Here is a 23,180-nt window from a genome sequence, read left to right as displayed (position 1 = left end):
TTCTGCTATGTGTTGTGCCATGTCAAAGAGCATGGGAGCATGAGAGTCAGTCTGACCCAGTAAGCAGGGGATTTCCAAAGCCACATTGTCGCTCATCTCTCACAGTACTACAGCTATACCTTTGTAAAATTATTGCAAATATACAGATGTAAGGAAAAAAGAATAATAGTGTCCTTAATAATGGTGTCCTTACTGAGCCTTAAAGCCTTTTTCTGCCTCAAAGAACACAATTTTTTAGGACAATTTAAAACACTTTTCAAGTGATTTTATAAAAAAGGGAGAGCTGTGGAAAACTGAAAGCCACCTCATAGAAAATATTTAAATCCATCCAAAGGGGGTGGGGGTGGATACATCCTAATCAGGTAACATATGTTTGCTGCTAGTAAGGTTAAAAACTTGCTTTTAACTGTGAGCTGATTAAAATTCAAAAGTTAGTGTCCACATAATGGTTTCTGTGTGCCACTATCATATTTTCTCTGTGCTCAACAGCCCTTAAAGGTTGTTGTGAATTGCTTTTCAGGACCAATTTTGTTTTTTGCACTTACTCCAGGGTTTGGGTGAAAGCTGCTCTGTGAGGTTCTCGGGTTTTTCAGCGGTAGTGGAAAACTTTCATTTTGGATTTGAAAGCACCGCAGTCAACACTTCATCAGCGAGTAAGGTCAACTCTCTTACACTTCACACAACGAGCATACACCCATACACAAACACTCACTCACAAAGACAGGAGCCCTCTCTCTTGCACACACACTGGCTTGTGCACACAAATGTGCACACAATGGCACAGTGTGGGCCTGACTAACCAATCAGTGAGAAGTGAAGTAGGTCCCTGTAGAAGGGGGTGGGAGAGCTGCTGAAACTATCTCAGGGCACATAAAGTTAGCGTTGGTGGTTAGAAGAGCTCTTCAGCTTACTACTCCTTGATTCAAGTTTCATTTTCAACATCATCGGATGGTTTTGTGTTAAACTTCTGGATCCACTGGAGGGAAGATTTTATGTGATATGGAAGACTTACTGAGAATCCGCAAAAAAAGGCTGCAAATCCCTATCTCAAGGTAAGGCTTATACTTAAATTAACACATATACTTTTCAGATAAATGTTACCATTTTTTTTTTAAAGACAAAGACAAACTTGTCTTTCGGAAGATGGATCAGATTCATGAGCCTTAAAAAAAACATTCATGCATTTCAAATCTACTTACCAGTTGTTTGCAACAAAGTTGCATGTTTGTGGTGGTGGAACTTTTTTATGCAGAAGTGGAAATGTGTGACTAAAACTTCAACCATAGCCTAGATTGTTTGAATTGATAATATTCGAAGTAAAGAATGATCTCACACACACCCAAACACACACACAAATAAACTTTTGTCTACAAAAATTGAGGAAGATTTTTGTTGTTAAATTTATTTTTTATTGATTCACCTGAGATGGCATGCTAGCAAACACTTGTTCTTTGCTGATTAAACACTTTCCTTTGCTATGCTTCTGCTGAGGGGGGAAAATGTGTTGCAGAAGTGTAAGTCATGTGGTTTTGTTTTGGTTAACACAGTGATGTATAAGCGTCAGTGGGGGTCAGTTTCAAACTGGTTCTGGGTTTGCTTTCTAATGACAAAATTCTCTTTAATTCTAATGGAAGAATGTCACACTACCTATGACATTCTACCTTTCTTTGTTGGCACAAAATATATTTCAAAATGTCAGCCTTCTTTTTTTGGTTTACCTGTGGGGAAAACAAACAAAGCAATACATTTGTGGTGACAAAGCCGATGCCATTCTGTCAAGAGCAATGGAGGGCTAAGGTGTACGTAAACAGAGCAATGCTGCTGCAGAGAGAAAACAAAGTCTGAGCTAAAGGAGAATTTGTCATATTCTTTAATAAACACAGTCTCACAGTGACAAGTAATTTCCTGTAAATGTCTTCTCAAAGGTCTTTCAACTCGGAATAGGTAAAATACAAAAAAGACAACCTTATCATTAAAGATTATTTGAGGTTGAAAGTGAGCAGTGACATTCTGATGACTGCTATTTATATGACCCAACAGCTTCTGAATGCTCTTGTCAGCATGATAAACATTTGAAAAGTGTCTCATTCTCAGGAACTGGCTCTACATCATAACGTTTACCAGAATGAAAACCACACAGACAGATACTTCTATATTGTTAAATTCCACTAAGCTCCCTTTCAAATAGACACACGTTATGCAATCCATTTAAAGTAGAACTTTTTGATTTTTCTCCAATACATAAAATTTGTTATTTGAGACCACTCCCTTCTGTTAGGGAAATTACAGTATGTATTACACCAGAGGTTTTCTTATTACACCGCAGGAGGCGAACATGTTTCCACCAGATCTAAGCCGTAATCTGATTAAATGATTTCAAACTACAGATGACCAAAGAGTTCTCAGAAGTCCACTCAACTCAGAAACTCTTTCTATAATTGATTAAACATTGACTAATTGTTGCTTGTGTAAGGTCCCATCATTTTTCCATTTTCTAACAAAATGCTTACTTCAGCTGCAAAGATAAAGCGTAAAATAACTTGTAGAAAAACCTTTTCAGTCATGACTTTTTATAAAATCAATGTGTGTGATATATTAACGGACATGATGAGAGGGTTTATATTCACAAATACTATTCTGATCCTAAAATATTGTTTTATCTTTTTAAGTTAATATATGAAGAATATCACTATAAAACCCCCTTTAAAATGTTTAAAAACCCAAAAAGCAAAACATTCGATGACAGCTTTACTTACTTCTTTGCTTAATGACGTGATTTTGTGTACATTTGTTGACACACACTAAACTGCTGTAACCTCGGGTCGTTGTGCCTCAGAGTGTTTGCTGTGAGTACATCTGCCTCTCTAAACCCTTGTGCTATCTTAGATTACCCCACCCTTACTTTGATGTGTTATTCCTTCCATGACAAAGGTGGATAAAGGTGGAAAGATTTCATGTAATCCATGGACACCAGTGAAGATCACAAATCATTGAAGAAAAAAGGTTCAGAGCACTGTTTAGTGGGTCTAGATGACCCAACTCCCAACTTTAAAGTGCCTAGGGTTATGCTGAGGATCATTGCCCTCAAAACAATGTTTATCTTCTTTTTGTTTCTTTGTTTCTAGGCTGAGAAACATTCTAAAACAGTTGGAGGAGAAAGAAGTCGAAGTTGAAGAAATTAAGAAGAACCTGGATGTAACTGCATTATTGCTGGAAGGCATATATCTCGATGGAACAAGGTAATCAAGCCCAAAGCTAAACACAGTCACAGACTCTTTTTACTTTTTGTTTTTTGTTCATCTGCAACATTGGAAGTTGTCCGGCAAACAAACTGCTGAGAGTCTTTTTATTTTGTGTGACAGCAAGAAAACATGTCACAATGTTTTTTGTTGAATTACTTCAGTCTTGGATCACTGTGATCACAGAAGATCTTGTTCAGAAGACTTTGTTTCCCCTATAATTCGGAACACATTTTCAGTCTGAATACCTTTTGAGGTGGTCTTGGTTTGCTTCCAGTCAGACCAAGCCCTGATTTTGCCCAGTCTGAATACAATCCGTGCTCAGAGCGGAACAACTGAACTAAAACGGCTACCGTATCCGGGCATCACAGAACGTAAACAGAGTATGTAGCAACCGATGAGCCGCAGAGATATGTGGATCAACGAGAAGACACAGCAACTCATTGAAATTTGGTCTTTTGAATGCCTAATCATTTACACAACTTTTAACGTGATATGCATTGGTTCTCACTGTTTTACCGACAATTTCACAAGCACTCATCAGCGTATGTGCTTAGTCATAGTATTCTCGGTAACCGCCTTGCACCATGCCTCCGCCATTCAAGTAAAAAGTGTTGTACCTGACGTTGATTCAGACATTTAAAATTGGTCAGAAAAATATTACGTTTGAATAAGAGAACTATGCAAAAGGAGCTCCATTATTCTTTCTCTTGTTGCTCTGGCCGGCCTTCGTAATTCCTGGCCAATGACTAAAGTGATCTTTAGTCACATGGTTTTGTGGACAAGCCTATGTTAGTAACAGAATGGTCCATTTGAAGGCAGCCTGAATACAGACTAAATGTTTCAGGACTTGATCCAGACCAACTGACTTTCCCAGTCTTAATATTCCCTTATATTACTTACACACATAGTTTAAAGGAACAGCTATACATTATTCAAACTTATATTTGATGTTCATAAAATTTTATAAACTGTCATTACTGTACAGTAATAGAGAGGGGAAAAAAGCAAGCCACTGAGGCAACTTTATCAACACATCACACACTGAACACTGAAACCTCTGTTTTAATATTTTGGCGCTGAATGTGACCTCAAAGACCTGTGACAGCATCCTGCTAGCAGATGTTTTGTGTCTTGAAAGTTGTAGTTTATGCCTCATGAATTTTTTTTTCACAACCCACAAACTAAATTAATTGGATTAACTAGATTATTGTTAGAGGTGTGGTGAAAATCTGTGATTTTATACAAATACTGCTGCAGTTGTGGAACATTGGCGTCAATATCCATATTTCTAGTGGTCACCTAATTGCAATTTCCTCCTTAGCTACTCATGTTATTGCCCTTCAGAGAGAAGTGAGGTCTTTCTGAATAAATAAAAAACTCCAATTGATGTTAAAGTTAAAACAACTTTTATTTAACTTTAACATCAACTGCAACCAAAAAAATCAGACTTTTGTTTGACTAATCAGTTTTATAATAAAACCCACCCAGGAAATACTTTGATTTTTGTAAAAGATATTTGTACTCTGACTAAAATGAAGCCAGACAAATACATAGTATGTGTGCTGCATTGGTTTGTACAACCAAACAAGAAATATTTGTTTTATGGGACATGATTCCTGCCTTCAACAGTTTCCATAATGACCAAATCATCACAACCAACATCTGCGATGGAGACACTCAGACATCGAGGGCACGCATCATAGAGTACTCTTTAAAACTCTGCTGCTTCCAACACATTGTTTTGAACTGTACCAATGAGTATTTAGTTTTTGTTAGATCATAATCTCACAAAAATAATGAATCAAGAACTCAGTATAGTGGTGTAGTGGTTAGCACTCTTGTGTCACAGCACGAAGGCTCTGGTTCAAATCCCAGTTGGGACCTTTGTGTAGAAAGTTTGTATGTTCTCCACATGAATGGGTTTTTCTTCAGGTTTCATCCAACAGTCCAAAAACAGCCTTCATAGCTGAATTGGTGACCCTAAATTGCCCCTAAGTGTACATGTGAGTGTGTGGTCCTTGCAATGGACTGGTGAACTGTACAGAGTTCACCTTACCCTACAGTAACGGTGCTGTCTCTAGCAACCCCATGACCCCAAAATGGATTCAGTGGGTCAAGGAGATGGATGGATGGTAGAACTGTGTCTATCGCTTGAATGAAATGGTCTCAGTGGCCGGTCCTTGACCTACAAGGTTTAGATGTACTCAAAACCTAATGAGCCACACAGGTTTTCCCTCCTGTGGGCAAAAGGAAGGACAATGAGGATCATGTGTATTGTAAATAGTACAGCTGTCAAGGATGTTTCAATCTTTGATTTTCAATATTTGACTACCAGCTTCACTTTTGCCGGAATCCTTTAGGAAATTTGCACACAGACATGTAGTAGGGTGCAAAATATGGTTTGGAGCCATTTGGTAAAGTTCATTCATAAATTGGTTGGCAGGTGGCTGTTGCTATCTATGCTGAAGGCAAAGTTGATCCTAAGAACTTTATCTGAACTAATACTTAAATAAAATAAGGTTTTGTAGCCTTAAATGCATGTAATGGTTGAGTTTTATGAGAAGGACAATGGTTTGTGAACAAATTTAATTAGGATTGATTTCATGAGAAAAATTGGCAGACATGAAATAGCCTCACATGATTCAGAGGTCTTTTGTGGCCAGGATGTCAATAGAATTAAACTTGAATGTGCTTATCTATTGCCTGCACCTCTCAGACACTGTAGCTGGATTCTTGTTTTTTTTATAAAGTCAATGGACTAACAGTAAGTGCATTGAAGCCATTATAAAGCATGATCAAATACAGGAAGACATCAGGAAAGTCTAGAACAAAGTCTACAGTACTGATGTCAGACCCAAGTTGAGTTCACCTCTGAGATTAAGGTGATGACAGTGTCCATTTATGTCTAGAATGGATAAATTGACAGAGACGTTGACAAATACGACAATATAGCAGTGAAAAGAATAAATGAGTGCCAAACAGGCTGGCTCCAAAGTTAGAAAATAAAATAAATAGTCCTTTTTATGAGAAGGATAAGTAAAAGAATACAATCCATTTTAGACTCTGATGGATTGAGAACCTCAGAGAAGGGTTCGCTGAGACTCAATGGGTCACTGTATGATGCTAAAACTGCAAATCATTTCAGAAGATGCAAACACATTTAACATTCATAACAGATTAGGAGATTTTGTTTCTTAGATTAACAGGACTATTCAATTTTCGTACTGACTCTGTTTTAATCCCAACATTTGGCTTCTCTTAAAGGCAGTACCTGGACTCTGAGGATGATCTGCAGCAGTTGCAGTCAGATGGGGTGCCGTCAGAAGTCACTGACTGGCTGGCGTCCACCTTCACTCAGAGGATTCGCCAACCCCCACGGCGCGTAGACGAAAAGCCCAAGTTTCGCAGCATTGTGCATGCAGTGCAAGCCGGGATATTTGTGGAGAGGTATTGCACAGCATATTTATTTAACTCATATTTCTCATGAACTCAGGGCTTTGTCAAGGATGTTTTCTCTGAACTGGTGATACCACGTACTGCCAGCAGCACAACATGTGTAACTATATCCCACATGTATGAGGCACTCTAGTCATTCTATAAAACTTTTTTTTTAAATGACTGATTTCCTTTTTGGTGTTACAACTATTCTAAATTACTGTTACGTACACCACAAAAACAAGGATGGCAGAACTGGACGGTAAAACACGAGCATCCTTTTTTCCCTAAAACATTCCTCCATCGTGGACAGGGGCTTCAGAGAATTTATATAAACAGCTCTTGAGCCAGCTTTGCTGCACAGTGTCAACATCTGAACTGCAAGTGAACTCAACATAATATCTACATTGTTTCAGGATGTTCAAGAGGGCCTACACAGCAGCCATGCCAGACCAACCTGCGGCGGTTGTAAACTGCCTCAGGGTAAGACTTTGCCTTGAATCTTGCAGTGTTGTGTATGTTTGTTCTGTAAATCCGTCATCTCAATGGGGCTTTTATAAAGACAACACATGTATGTTTGAGTAATTCTGCCACTTTCTCGTCTTCCTGTGCAGGATGTTGACCGTTGGGGCTTTGATGTGTTTGCTCTGAACTCAACCAGCTCGGATCATGCGCTGCAGGCTCTGTTCTTTGAGTTGATCACCAGATATGAACTCAACACACGCTTTAAGGTCTGTGAACTTTGAAGATACTACTACCAAATATAAAATACAATATTGAGCATAGACTGCATAGTGCCACCATTTGTTTGATTTTTCTTTTCCTGCTCAATTCTACTCTGTGCTTCTGATGTGTAGTCATACATGCAGGTTGTTTCATGTTTGTCACATTTGAATGCAGAAACTCGCACACTACTCTCTCACTTTACAGTTCACACTGTTGACGCAGACCTTATGGATTACATAACTCTCTCCTCAGATTCCTATCTCATGCCTGACAAAGTTCCTGTCTACACTGGAGCGAGGATATTGTAAACACAACAACCCTTACCACAACCACATACATGCTGCCGATGTGACTCAAACACTGCACTGCCTGCTGCTCCGCTCCGGACTTGTGGTACACCAGACTCACTTCAACAGTTTCCTGTATTGACCGTCAGACGTTAGTTTTTTTTTAGAAGACAAAGATGCTGACATAATTTGTTGCTGCTGTCGTTAAAAAAAGGATGAATTGGGACAAATTTGGGGCGGCAGTGGCTCAGGGGGTTGAGCAAGTCAGCTAGTGATTGTAGGGTTGATGGTTAGATCAACCATTGTTGTGTCCTTGGGGAAAACACATGTGGCTTCACTGGTGTGTGAATGTCTATGAATGCCCCGCGGTGATGGTCAGAGGGGCCGTAGGCGGGTACTGCCAGCTACGCCCCTGTCAGTCTGCCCCAGGGCAGCTGTGGCTACATCGGTTGCTTACCATCACCAAGTGTGAATGATGAGTTAAAGAATTAACATTGGAAGCACTTTGACCATCTGGAAAAGCACAAAAAATATCCAAGAAATACCATTAAATAAATAATATTAATAAATAATATTATTACTAATATTAAAATGTTCATTTAAAAATTTTGTTGAAAGGCAAACAGATTTTCTTAGAGTATTTTATACTACATCTCAGATCTGAAAGTTTATTTGAGCCACAGCTCTAACTAAAACCACGTCTTCACTGTGAACTCCAGATGTGCACAGGATTCAGAATAAATGTCATGGCAGATTTGTGGAGTTTTGGGTATTCCTCTCCCCTGTATTTATACTGTCATGATGAATACTTACAAATTATGCAGCCAAAAACAAAAAAAGAATAAGCAGCAATCAAAGAATTTCCCTGCATTTCGTGTAATTAAATGAAAAAATACTAGCCCCACAATCAGATAAATTGTACATTCTGAGTTCCACTAATATTCACAGAACGTTGAGACCAGCCGTATTGTTGGCTTCACAATTTTTAGATAAGTTTCAGATATGTTGGAAGGAAGACTTGCATTGCTTCTAATTAGTCTTCAAACTGAAACATTTAAAATAATCAATTTAACATTAAAAGTAAAGGTTGTTTGCACTGAGATTATTTACAAAAATCAAGTTTTATTTAATTTTTAAAACTTTCTTATTTTAATAAAAACAGCATGCAGGGAAATGTGATATGATACTTTTAAAACACTGTTTTTAAAACAATTAATATATATATTTTATAATGATATAATTAATAACTATATATTAATTAATCATATAAATGTATACAATTATGATGCATACTATTTGTGAATTATTATAAAAACGTGTTTCACAGTGATTCATTATGTTTGTGCAAATGTACAGATGAAGGGTTAATATCAAGACAAAAAGTCAAAAATAAGTTTAAACAAATGAAATTATCCTAAATCTGCTAAAATAAAAGCATATTTTCTGCAGCATGAACTTGTGCATTTCCATCTGTAAAGTTAATGTATCAGAACATTGTAATTGAGTCTTGACTTTCTTGCATTTCATTTTTTTAATTGTATTGCAGTTTTTTAAACCATCATGCTGTGAAGTTTTTAGTGGTTGTATGAACTGTTGTCTTTCTGCAAATGCTTACTTATACATCGTTGCATTTAAATGTTAATCTTTTCTTTTGTCTCCCAACAAGCACTGGTTGACGGAGCTGGAGGTCCTGGGATCACTTTTTGCTGCAGCCATTCATGACTTTGAACACACAGGAACCACAAACAACTTTCACATCCACACAAAGTAAGCCTTAATGCATTCCTGTTTCCATTGAACTTCACGTAGTTAACCACCTGTTATTAAAAGTCACTTCCTGTGGTTAAACAACAAAGGAGAAAACATAGACTCAGTAAAGAAGGGCCATTTTAGGAGGATACAAAAGTGCTCTAAAGCAAACATCCCCTTATGAAAGGATTGGCATATTTTTAGATGGTCTCCTGACACTCATCATACTTAAAAAAATAATTTCTGAAATAAAGGGGCTTTCTTTGGATGCTACAGTTATCCAAGTATGGCAAAGACATATTTTCTGAGCTTCACATTCAACCCCTGAAGCTTTGAGTAAATCGTTTTTTGAAGTATTAAAAGTTTTTTGTAGTTTTAGTGACGCTCTGACATGCTCTTAAGACTCAAAGTCTTTTGCTTTAAATCAATTTTCTGCATATGATCTCCCATACGAATTCATTTTATGTACAAAAGCACAAAAAAGGTTTCTTTTCATTTTCATGTAATACGGAAAAAAGTGACATCCAAAAGAAAATAAATCAGAAAAAATATTTCCTTAACTATGTCAGATTAGTTCTCCAAGAGGCTCCTGTGGATTGTATATGTCATCAGTTCTCATCTCACAATATAGTGCTTATAGTATTCTGTTTCTTTGCCATTTTTTCAAATTAATTTAAGCAGAGATTTTTTTAATCCTTCATGCATCAAATATCTCATCCTGCAGGCTTCTGTTTGCAGCTGTCTCTTTACATGTTTATCCTTTCAATTACATATTTAATTGCTCTGTTTGTCCTCTGAAAACTGCAGCAGCTTCCACATCAAATGTCAAATCACTAACAATGTTTTTTAAATGTCATGAAAAAAAACAGACATTTCAGTTGATTGCACATTCTCTGCAATTTCATTTAAGTAAAGTTGAACTTTGCTGCTCAAGAATTTTAAAAATCGTTTGAAATCACTTTAAAGTGCCCCTAACAATGGACTTTGAAGTATTTAATTTCATTTATAATATTCATTTAACTGCGAGGGTTAGTAGAAGCTTGATGGATACAGAAATGTTTTATTGAATTTTTACTGCCAACATGCTGCTTGTTTACAAAAAAAGTATTAATTTCTTTTCTGTCTCTGTTTTTAATTACATTTTATACATTTATTTTGCAGAAATATAATTAAACTTGTGGACCCTCTTTTCTTCCGTCATCCTTCTTTTTTTCTCAAACTAACACTGTGTTTGAATGGCTGCCAACTTGATGACCGCCTCATTTGTCCTTTTTCTATCCCTGCTTCATCTCTGTCCTTTTTTTTCAGGTCAGACTTGGCACTGATTTACAATGACCGATCCGTACAAGAAAGTCATCACTTAAGTGCAGCTTTTCGTCTCCTGCAAGATGAACAAGTGAACATATTTGTTCACTTGACACGGGAGGAATGGATGTGAGATTATGGCATTTTTACTGTTTTTATATATTTTATACTACATACAGTTAATTTCCATTCGTCATTCCTCAATCATTTAATAATGGGACCAGATTTAAATTTGTTTGATGAACTATGAAACAATTGGACTACTTAATACATGTTTTTATCTATTGGCATTGGTTATGGGAAAGGTTTTATTCAAAATTAAAAATTTGTCCTCTGAGCAATAGACTGTAATTTTTTTACAGCTTTAAATCCTGATCAACAAAAAAACATGTCTTGATGGTGACAGCTCGATCACAAGATAAAAAATTTTGTTGCACTCCTTAAATATCAAATTTTATTTCTGGACAAACACAATAAACAATGTCCTCATAGCTAAAATGGATGAACTTTTTTTACGATGACTTATTTTATGAATTAAACTTTTTGTTAGGTCACCCAAAATCACATTTTAAGAGGTAATTTTCTTTAAATGTATTTATTTTTGCTATGCTAACTCATCTCAGATCAGACTTGGTTAATGATAGACAGAAAAAACCCTTGCTGGGGGTAACCTTATATAGTTTTTCTTTAGGGTTTCTGAGCTCCTCCAAAGCTGCTCAAATGATCTAAATGAACCATGACTACCAATTGAATGATGCCAACATTTAACAACTAAACATAGTTTTGACAAGAGTTGAGAACTGAATTTGACGGTGGATTTCTTCCCATTTCCACACATTAGGGTATAAATGTGTGAGTGAAGGGGACAGTGTTTGAAGAGCGCTTCAGGCCTTGAATAAGGTACTAAGAAGCTATATAAGTGGAAGCCATTTACCATTTAAATTTGTAAGCAAAGCATGTTTGTAATGAAAAATATTTACCGTGTATGAGGCGCCTGAATACTTGCTGACTGTCCATGTAAGCTATGTTTTACACAGTGGAACTCAGTGCACATAGCAGCACAGTAAAGCACAAGCAGAACACTAAAATTGACTAGGCTGGCAGTCAGTGTTGCCATGGAAACAAGAAAAAGATTCCATTCGAAATTCTGAGAAGGTTGAAATCACACGACCTCCTCTGCGCCAGTTTTAATTGACATTTCTACGTCTGATCAGTCAAGGTCAAAACGTATAAGAAAGTCAGTCAACCTTAAACTTATTTCCTTGCAGGGAACTGAGATCGCTTGTTATAGACATGGTGTTGGCGACAGACATGACCTTTCACCTAGTCCAAGTCAAAGCAATGAAGTCCTGTCTACAGCAACAGGAACGGTAACACAAATTGTCTGTTAATGGTTGAAAGAGTTAATGTTCAGCATGGAAAAGACAGAAAAGGCTAAAAACAAAATCAAGAAGTGCATTATGCTTTCTCCATCAGGATAGATAAGCCCAAAGCGCTGTCTCTGTTACTACACACAGCTGACATAAGCCACCCATCCAAGCCTTGGGCACTGCACTCTCGCTGGACCAAAGCCTTGATGGAGGAGTTTTTCAGGCAGGTAGGAACACTAATAAATCTGTCTTTATTCTGTTTTCATATTAAAGTACTGTACATTTGGAATTTTTTGGTTACCTAATTTGACTCGAAGTATTGCAGCAGATTGGTAAGAGTGTTTATACTTTATTTTGTTGTGGGGCTGCATTTAAGAGCTTGATGTAATCCTGTGGTTTTGCATAAAATGTTGAAAAGCTCTAGAAAAAAATGTTACTTCAGAGGAGTGAAGGTGTTTCTACTCAAAAAGACCCCAAGTAAAAAAGTACTTTGAGTGTCAACAACTCACAGAGAAAGTTTCAGGAGTAACATTTCAAACAGTTCACTGTTAAAGTAAAAGAAAAACTCTTCTGCTTGAAAATAGAGGAAAGACAGACTCAAGCTGCGGAGGTTTTTGTCTACTTGAAAGCATAGAGCACTAAAAAGCACATGATGGATAACAGAACAGAATTCCCCCTAAAGAGCCAGACAGAGACCCTTTAAACACTCTGTGCTACTGCAAGGTGGTTGTGTTTAGTCTTTGCCGCCTGGAACTGGATAATGTCCTTGAACTAGAGACCAAAAATACAAAAACCAAGATGTAGCAAGAAATGTACCCATCAAGACATAAGATGTTCAGTTTTTCCTGCATCTCCCTCCTGTTTTTGACTTTTTAGTTCACTTCATTAAAAATAAAGGTCGATTTCAATGATGATAAAAAGTACGGAGATGATGATCAGAGATGACGCCTCTCGCATAAAACAGTAAACCTCTTGTTGTATAGTTGAGGGTTTTTTCCATCTGGATTCTCTATCTCAAGATACTATAAGCAAAAAACGTCTTACCTTGTATCTTCAAGCTGCAAGTCAAAAATAGTGCCGTAGTCTAATTCTTTGAACACAGGGAGTTTTAAATCTCACCACGTTCCTGCAAACATCTTTTTTATTTTGTCACAGGCAAGATGTTGGATTTACAAAATAGGAAGTGAGGACCAGAGAAAAAAGGTTTACATTTTTAAAGGGTTTGTGAAACGGGGTGTTGTTATGTGTCCATGTTTGTGTTGTTGATGACTGGTGTTGTACTGATTGAATCTTGCGTCTGCCAATGTTATGTTGATTGATGGGTTTCCCCAGGGACAAGCCTGTGTCACTACTCCTAAAATACTTCATTTTTCACTGATGGGACTGTCTGGCTCTTTGGTACTCAGTTAAAAACAGAGATTGTTCTGTGACCTTCGATTAGAACTCCGTGTTCTGAGCTGATCTGCATACCAACTCTGACAAGTCAGATTGGACTTGGAGAGGAATGCGCCACATTGCTGCCAACTGCAGCGGCTCTCAATGTGGTCAGTAAGGGGGTGTATTGGCAAGAGTATCACGATATAATACATATCGCGATACATCCAAAAACTGTTCCAGACAATTTAAAAATATTTTTGTAAAGCGTATGACCTAGAAAGAAACTCTACCTGAATATAAATATGCCTTTCTTTGTAATTCAATTTTTAAATTAATTTTATTTACTGATCACAATGTTAAGCACTGTAACTGTATCTCATGTACAAATAGCTTTCAACCAAGCAAATTCATAGTGCGTTTCTTTTGGTAAATTAAGATAAAGGGAGCAGTCAACATTGTCCGATTTACATATCCAAACATTTTTCAGTATAAAAAAAACATAGAATGATTATGCCTTAATCCATGTAGGTAGAAACGCAACGCTGACTGAGTATTTAACACAAGCTGCTTCTCGCTTCTTCTTGTAGTTGTTTTGTGCAGTGCAGAGCTGCTCAAAGAGGCTCTGTGGGCTGTGCTGCCAACTAGCGATCGGGGGTTTAAGTGGAAAACAAGAGTTAGACGCTGAAGGACGCTCACATATAATCAAATAAATATGGTCTCGACAGTATTTTAAACCATTGCAATTATCACTGGGTGAAATATCACCATATATATTCAGATAGATTTTTTTTTCCTACACTCCTAGTGGTCGGCCTTATCACTGCGGAGGATGTACCATAAACTATGGCATCATCGATCCTAAGTGCCTAGGATAGCACAAGGGTTACACAGACAGATTGCCAGCTTTGAGCATCCCTAAAAACATTTTACCACCATAGTTTCCACAGAGTTTCATAGTGAGATCCACACTGGGATCCGGGCACTCTGGCTTCCTCCCGCAGTCCAAAGACATGCTTCATAGGTATACAAAAGTTTGTGAAATGTCTCTAAATTGTCTCTAGGTGTGAATGTGTATGTGTGTGGCTGCTGGCCCTTCGACAGACTGGCACACTGTTTGGAGTGTATGACACCTTTGGTGGTAAGGATAGCAAGGACAGACCCCAGCAACCCCGTGACCCAAAAGGGATTAAAAGACATTGGAAAATGAATGGATGGATGGATGGAAGTTTCAGTCTCTTTTGGACAGAATCGCCAGATTAAAATCAGCATAAACATTCCAAAAGGTATGAATGTACATGTGTACGACTCAGAGTAGTTTATTACCTCCAACGTTGGTCTCGCTGACATGCTGTGAGCAGCATGGCAAAAACATCGCATCAGGCACACTGCTGTCAGGAACCTCCTTACCCTATCCCAGGAGGAGTTTTTTTCATTCATTGGGTCTGGGACAACTCCCCCTAAATAAGAAATCCAAGACAGGTCAATTCGATGAACAGCTCGCCTCAGAAGACCAATTAGGTTGGATCATATCTTAATAGATTCATGGAATAATTGTTCCACCCCCATTTATTATGGTCGATGGAACTTGGTAGGACCCGTCCCACCTTGTCAGTGAAGGTTCTTAAGGTTCCCACCTTGGAGAATGAATGTTTTCTGTTGATGGCAGGCTGTGGAGCAGAGGTAGAGTAGTCAACTTCTGATCAGAAGATCACAGGTTCAGTTCCTGCTTTGCTCATGTGTCAAAGTGTCCTTGGGCAAGACACTGAACCCCACATTGCACCTGGGGGTTAGAGTTTGGCACCTAGTAGCAAAGCCACCACCAGGGGTTTAAGAGTGAACCAGTCACCAGTTTTTCTGTTGTTTTTAGTTACATCAAGGCAATATAAGAATAATGCCTTATGTGGGAGTATTTTAACTCTTTTTTCTATTACTCTATTTTATAAACATAAAAAGGAACTAAAGCAGCTGTAGTGACCACACTAAAAGTAAAAGCCTATTGGCATGCTGTAAGTGAGAAGATAAAAAAAAAAAACTTAAATTGAATAAGAAATAGGAAACATCATTTAGATAAATATTAACAATAGTTCCCTTGTAAACATTTTTTATTTCCATTTTTTTTATTATGGCCAATAATCTAGCATCAGATCCTTCTCTACCCTGGTTAAGGGTGTGAGTCAAAGAAAGAAAGGGGTAGAATCACCTTGAGGATGTTTCCATAGAAATGCTCACTCATTTGAATCAAGTGCCCATAGTAATGGGTGGATTTGCAGTTAATATAGAACTAAATGGTTCTTACTCTCCTCCTTTTTAACTTGGCTTGATGACAAAATATAAAAGAAGAGTTGCTTGACACACATACACATTTTTTTAAATAAAAAGAATGTGGAAATGTCAAATTGGCAAGATCCTCTAATGTTTTTTTAACACAAAACCTACACTACTAACCAGCTATGTTTAGTTTGTGGGTGTTGGAGTAAACTGCACTTTAAAGAGTTATTTCAGGTGAGGTGTGGGATGGACTCTAAGTATCCTGTGTTGCTCTCTTTTATCTTTGTGAGGGTGATAGAGAGGCGGCGCTCGACCTTCCCTTCTCTCCACTGTGTGATCGAAAAACCACCTTGATAGCAGAGTCTCAGATCGGTACGTCTCACACAGCGCTGTTGTTCACCAGGGTTTCTTTTTTACCAATCAAACAAGTTTTCTCTATTAAAAGATTGAGAAAAAAGATTCACTAATACAGTTATGAGCCATTTTTCATGTTGTTTATACACACTTTTCTCCTTCTTCTTCCAAATGCAACATAAAAGTCAGGTTTGTACAAACCTTTTATTTAACTCACATCTGCAATAGAGTATAAATGCCCTGATGTTTTCATCCTATTTAAATGCCAAACAGCCACAGTGAATCCTTTTGCAGCTCAGTTGCTTCACATGATGATTTGCTCTTGAAGGTTTCATCGATTTCATCGTGTACCCCACATTTTCTCTGCTGACGGATATGGCTGAAAAGATTGTTATTCCTTTGGTGGAGGAGAACCCCGGACCTCCAGACCCCTGTAACAGACACAGGTGAGCACACGCACACTGGCCTTGTCTTCATTTAGAAAGGAGCAAAGAGTTTCCATTGTTGCAGTTTCTCAAAGGTAATTTTGAATCTTTTTAAATGAAAATGACCTCAGATGTAGAATAAAGGATGTTTTGTTCAGCCCTTATGGAAGAACAAATTATTTTGTTAAACGATACAATTGTAAGAGTTGTGTATGAGCTTGTGGGGATGCTTTTGTTTTGGGAGTCCTATTCCATCACCGGCAAACACGGGCATTCATTTTTATTAAACTTCACAACAAAAACAATTACAAAAATGTCTAAATGATAGAAATACGTTCACTGTGTTAAATAATGTCAAATGCATCTATAGCATTTTGCATTGCTTGTGGTTTGCCTCTTTTTTTACTCTCTTAGACTTTGTAAAAGTGTTTTCAAACATGTTTTGGACTACAATTGCTGCATGAAACATGTTTGTGTTTCAAAAACAGATCCTTAAACTAATAACTCTATTGCGTTTAGGAGTTCAGAAAAGCCATGGCATATATTTTTTTCTACCTTATTGCATTTTGTAAGATATGATATAGTTTAACTTGGATCAGGCCCAATGCCAGAGGGCAGGCCAGGCCTCCCCATCATCAAAGCAGGCCGGCCAGGACAGCTTGCTAGCATATCGTTTCAATTTTGCACTTGATATTGTTTTACCTTAACACTTTTAAAAATGTACATTGGAATTTACCCCCCCCCCAAAAAAAAAAAGTGATCACAGACTGCAGAAGCACAAATGAAACAGCCATATTAGCTCTGCCTCTCCACTCTGCTGTTTCGGAGTGTCCACCACTGTAGCACTCAGATTTGTCGGTTCCGGATGACCTTGGTGTGAGTTAAACCCAAAGAAGTGTGCCTCGCAAATCATCCAGCTCAACATTTATCTGGAAACAAATTCTGTTTCTCTATTCGATGATGCCAAGAATATCAGTAAAACATGATACAGCAAACTGTTTCCCTGTAGAGACATTTCATCCCAATTTGATTTAATCTTAGCAATGTTTTGTGAATTCTCATTTTTTATGTTTTTCATTTACATTTAAGGTCTAAGGAAGGTTTGACTTTCTGTTGTGAGAGCTTAAATAAATTTTATTTATATATATATATATATATATATATATATATATATAAATAAAATATATACTTTATATATATATATATATATATATATAAAGTTTCACGTTTCTCAAGAAAGAGGAAAATGAAAGGTTTAAAACACACTGATTTGGTTGTCAGAGAATTAGAGACATTTGAATTAATCGCTCTTTCTCATTTTGACTGTAAAAAGTGACTTCATAAAGAAAAAATGTGTTATTCTAGACATGCAAACTGATATAGCCTGTTTTAGACTTGATTAAAATAAAAACGTATTTATGTGTTGGTCTGGTTGTACTTAAAGTTGTTGTAAAATAACAAGACAAACTGTTCTGGATAATGACATACTTTAAACAACCAATAACCACTTTAAAAATAAACACAGTGAGTACACTCAACCTTAGATACAAAAAGCCAAACACTCAAAATGTATAAAAAAAAACGTTCTTATGTTTATTGAGTGTTTGAAAAGCAGAATACATGTTTGCTGACTTCTTAAAGTCTTTGCTTGTTAGTGCAAAATTTAAGAAAAAAACAAATCATGGTAATGTGCATCTGTGATATGTCAACAGTAATCTTTGGAAGGAGAGCTCCAGAGGTCTGCAATGGAGTCATGCACACATCACAGCTGAGTTAGTGAGCTTTCGCTCTACTTGGACTCGACACACTGAAGACAACAAGATCCAATGGAAAGACAGTACCTCTAATGGTATGTAGTCATTTCATTTCTTTATTTTCCTATAAATACACACTACAAATCTAATTATGAGTAGAGAAAAAGAACAAAAATAGACACAGTCAAGTTCAATACCACAATTATCCCAGAATTTATGAAATTAGTTGTTGGGAATTGCCAAGTTACATCAAGTACTTTCCAATGGGCTAGAATAACATACAATACACTGATCTGGGAGGGATAAAGCCACATTACTGAAGAAGTGTGCACAGCCTTGATGATTTGATTTCTTATCTTAATCAATCAGGACTGGGGTGATGTCATGCCAGACTATCAATAATAAACGACAGTTTTCCTTTTACGCTAACCATATTTTCCAATGTTCTGTGTCTTGCAGGATTTTCAGAGCCCAGCGTTACAAAAGAACAGACATCGAGGCAAGAGGAGCTGTCAGAAAAATCCCTGCAGGTGCTGACTGCAGACACACAGCAGTGAACAGGACTTCTTTTGTATTGCGCTCTTGTTTTGTGCAGCTACAGATGTTTTCAAGTCTGCAGTGACTCGACTGTTTTTTAAACGAAACAGGAAAGCACCAGTTATCTAGTGAAGGAAAAAGGAGTGTGAGATATTTTTTTAAACAAGACCATCTTCCCAAGGTAAGGTGTGATCTCAGAAATGGCCTCATGTCTTAAGAGCAGCATATTGCAATAATTTAAAGCAAAATGGACATGCTGGTCATTCTATAGACAGTCAACAGAACAATAAACACTGAAGTTTTCAGGACTCCACAAATGATTTTAACTTGGAATAAAATGTAATTTTATTTTAGGCTTTTGTGGTTCATTTTCATGTTCTTCACCAGTTGGGTTTGAAGGTACAGCCCAAGGGTTTTTTCTGACACCATCCAGTCAATTTTGGTCACTTATTTTGTACCATTTAATCTGTTTTCAGTAAAGAAAAATAAATTAACCCTTGTGCTATCCTATGGGGTCAAGATGACCATTGACGTGTTCTCCCTACAATGACAAAGGTGGATAAAGGTGAAGAGGATTTCATGTAATCCATGGAAACCAGTGAAGATCACAAATCATTGAAGAAAAAGGTTCAGCGCACTGTCGTGTGGGGTCCAGATGACCCCACTCCCAATGTTAACGTGCCTAGGATAGCAAAAGGGTTAAACAGATTTCCTAATCTACAAACTTGAAATTATTATTGAATACAGAACACCATGCAATTTTATACTTTAAGGTTTTATATGACTGAGTGATTTATGCAAGGGGCCATAAATGATCCAAAACTGCAGCTGCCCAAAACAAGTTATATGTCTTTAGTGTAACAATAAATCACTTTCAATAAGGCCAACATGTTTCCATAAACCTAAGACTAAAACTCTAAATTTCACTTTATCTGTGAAAATTTTGTTCCACGCGAACAGCAGGAGCTGTGATTGTGGGTTATTTCAGTTTTCAATTTTTGCTTTTCCAGCAGGAGGGGCCATTGAGCAAAGACCAGGCTAAACTAAAGAGGTCAAAAATAAACTTCTATATTTTATTTTATTTTTGTTGCAGTTAATATCTTGAACAGGTCTATGTGTGATCAGAAAAAAAAGTAATTAAAATGTTCAAAAAAGTGTTTTTAATGCAGTCATTTTTGATTAAAATAACAAATCTTTGTTTTGAGATAATTGCACCCTGTAGATTTTCTTGAAAGCTCATTAAAATGCTAAATAATTCAGTTTTCCCTTTAACATTTTTTACAACACAGGCCTAATTAAACCAATAAACTGCAGTTTGTTTTCTTGGTTATATCACTGAAAGCGCTCTGTGTCCGGTGACGTTAGAATTGCCTCTAAAGGTCTAATTGAAAATGTAAGTTTAGCATCAAAATACAATAAAATCCCAGTTTCATTGTGGCTATCCTGTCAAATTGTTGCATTCGTAGTATAGTCATTAGTAATATGCCAACTTGTTAATAAAATATGTAGGGAATGCATTTTATGCACACAGCTCTGACTACTTTAAATTATTAATTGCAGAGTTTCTATTTTGGGTTAAAATTCAAAGTTACCTCAGTTAAACTTGTGATCAGTGGTGCAATGTTAAGTTTGGACCTGACATTCCATTCAAATGTGTTTCATCTGACATCATTTTAATAAAAGAGCAGGTTCGTTTTGTTATGGACAAGCCATCAGCAGAAGATGTTTCTAGAGAGCCATAGCAGACTAAATACACTGCCGTCAGTTTGAAGATAAGATTTTAATGTAGCAATCAACTTAAGATTACAGCAGTAACAATATTTCAAATGAATTCAAACTCAAACAGAAAAAAATCCCCACAGGATTAACTTCTGTAAAGAACACTGTTACAGTTTAAAAATACAACATTACATGATCCATAAGTTCACAGCCACAGACAAACAAAACGTTCTAACAGGAATGTTGCAGCTGTGAAATCAACTCTTGTTAAAGTGGCATCCAACCAATATTTTTTGACTAGTTCAAACCATTTTTTCCTCTTAAATGCATCAACTATTGGGAAACAGTTATTCAAAGATTGTCATGTATTTGCCTTTGTATGATAATGGGTGTAGAAAAGCATGGATGAGCGAACAACAAAAACTGCTCAAAAAATAAAAGGTGAAATAAAAAAAATATTAAACAGAATAAACTTAAAATTAAAATCCACTTGATTTGCTGTTTGTTCACATGGTCCAGCAAAATCAATGCCTTCTATTTTGTCAAAAGTTCTTGATCCACATTCAGTGCCATGCAAGATGGTGTATTATGATCAGGGCTGAAGAGTCCCATCTATGTGTGGTAAATCTGTGCAGTTTGTTTACTTGGGTTTTCCATGTTCATGTGTACATTTATCTGCAGACAGGTTTCATTTTAATAAACCACCGTCAACACAACTTGACTGCGAGCTGTGTCAGTGCAGTTCTGTAAACATCTATGTGTATGTTATCGCTCTGGAATGCAGCAATAAGATTTACACACACAAAACCAGGATTTAGGAATTTTACCAAAAGTAAAGAGTTAAAAAATATTCAGAGTTTTGAGAACATTTTTTAAGTAATGACGCTTGGCATTCATTTTCATATAGATAAAAATGCTTGACATGTTGTATCTAAAAGAATAACATTCTTTTAGATTTCTGCTTTTTTGTATTCTTCCTAAACACTGGAAAACCTTGAGCACATTGAGTCATAATGGTCTTTATTACTATTCCAAATGATTTAACTGGATTCAGAAATGTGGCATCTACAAAGATGCCTTCATGAATAAAAATATGAGTATAATCTTGTAAAATTTTAGATTATAAAAAATACTTTAGAGATTTGAAGATATTTATTCATCCAATAAAAAGATTGCTAAATAAATTAACATTATAACATAAATTAAGATTAAATGTTCCTTAAGTACAAAACAAAAGTCGAGTTTGGAAATGTAGAAAATGTTAAATTGTTTAAATCGGTTGTTCCCTGCCTGCTCCCGTGTGGTGTTGGGGGAATTCCGGCTGCCGCTGCTGCTGCGGCGGGGGTATGGGTGTGGGGGTGGCTGGGCGCTCCTCCTCCTTCTTTTCACATTCCACCATCCATTTTAGAAGAACATAAACACTCACCTGAGCACAGGTGTTAGCTCACCTTTGCACTAATAGTTTGCATGACTGAATGAATGAAAGATTTCACACTAGTTGGTTTAAAGGCATAGGTATGCGTTTGTGAACACTATCTGTTTTGTGTGCATGTTGACATGTGGACATTTTTGCGGCTAGCAGGTGTGTTGATAATATTTGAGTGTGTGTGAACAGGCCCCGCCCTTTTTGTACTACATTTGAACCGTACCGTAACGATAAACAACCAGTAAACCTGTCTGCTCTATGCTGCTTCATGGTCTTACCCCCCTTCCCCTCCTATTATCACCCTCCTACCCCCCCCTCTCTCTAACGTCCCTCTCTCTTCTTCCCCTCTTTCCTTTTCCGTCCGGTCCAACACCAAAGATTTTCAAACATGATTGAAATTAATAAAGTTTGGCCTCAATTACAAAAGGGGTTTATTCAGACATACCTTTGGTTTGTCTGAAGATGAATAACCCCTCTTGTTAAAATAAAATATGTCCAACACAAGAGGCCCTCAGCTCTCATCTGTTTGCCTAGCTGTTGGACAGGACAAGTTAAAAAAAAAATAAAATAAAAAAAAATGTTAAATTGTTTGTTGAAGTGTTGCCTGCTGGTCTCCAACCTGCTGGACTCATGCAGTGTTGCACAGGAAGAGTTCACACACTATTGAGTTTTCAGGTATTTGCATATGCAAGTATTCACCAAAATGCAAATAAATGAAAGTAAATATAAGCATTAATTACTCGGTGGATAAATTAAAACTTCACCTCCTGTGTCAATGCCTGTTTTTAATCATATGTGATAAAAAAATCACAGTTATCTGACACAAAGTGGGTGTTCATTGTAAAAGTAGCTGCTAGGTACTACAGATACATGTGCTAAATTGAATATTTAACTTAATTTTGACTTTTTTAGGCCAAACTGCATGCAGATGTCTAAAACAATGGTGGACAAAATGTATGGTCAATATATTGAACTGTAAGCTGTCTGTCAGTTCTGTTTGACTGAATTACCGTATTTTTCAGAGTGTGAGTTGCGCAGGCGTAGAAGGCGCAGGCGTAAAATGTATTCATAAATTAAACGGTCCTGTCCCGTGTTGGAGAAGCTACCGTCAAATCTTTAGCCCCAGTTCTACATGGACTTCATTTCTCATTTACAATGCACAAAAGATACTGATGATGTTGAGAGATCCTTTTTTATTATTGTGAA

The 23,180-nt window shown here is 37.0% G+C and overlaps 1 protein-coding gene across 1 annotated transcript; it reads left to right on the top strand.

The window, feature by feature from the left end:
* Positions 1 to 816: 816 nt before the first annotated feature.
* On the top strand, positions 817 to 19,182 carry pde1b (phosphodiesterase 1B). Its single transcript, XM_004068669.4, has 14 exons — positions 817 to 1,052; positions 3,126 to 3,239; positions 6,507 to 6,689; positions 7,094 to 7,160; positions 7,292 to 7,408; positions 7,656 to 7,796; positions 9,357 to 9,457; positions 10,748 to 10,873; positions 12,013 to 12,114; positions 12,221 to 12,341; positions 16,050 to 16,131; positions 16,442 to 16,559; positions 18,251 to 18,387; positions 18,752 to 19,182. The coding sequence occupies exons 1-14, from the start codon at positions 1,000 to 1,002 to the stop codon at positions 18,847 to 18,849; spliced, it is 1,560 nt and encodes a 519-aa protein (XP_004068717.1). The 5' UTR covers positions 817 to 999; the 3' UTR covers positions 18,850 to 19,182.
* Positions 19,183 to 23,180: the final 3,998 nt, after the last annotated feature.

This window comes from Oryzias latipes, chromosome 5 (assembly GCF_002234675.1).
Source record: "Oryzias latipes chromosome 5, ASM223467v1".
Taxonomy (NCBI): domain Eukaryota; kingdom Metazoa; phylum Chordata; class Actinopteri; order Beloniformes; family Adrianichthyidae; genus Oryzias; species Oryzias latipes.
This window is presented reverse-complemented; position numbering and strand designations above follow the sequence as displayed.

Coding starts and splice junctions, on each gene's coding strand:
- pde1b (XM_004068669.4), top strand. CDS start 1,000: ATGGAAGACTTACTGAGAATCCGCAAAAAAAGGCTGCAAATCCCTATC. Junction 9,458..10,747: donor AACTTTCACATCCACACAAA/GTAAGCCTTAAT, acceptor CTTTTTTTTCAG/GTCAGACTTGGCACTGATTT. Junction 12,342..16,049: donor TGGAGGAGTTTTTCAGGCAG/GTAGGAACACTA, acceptor TATCTTTGTGAG/GGTGATAGAGAGGCGGCGCT.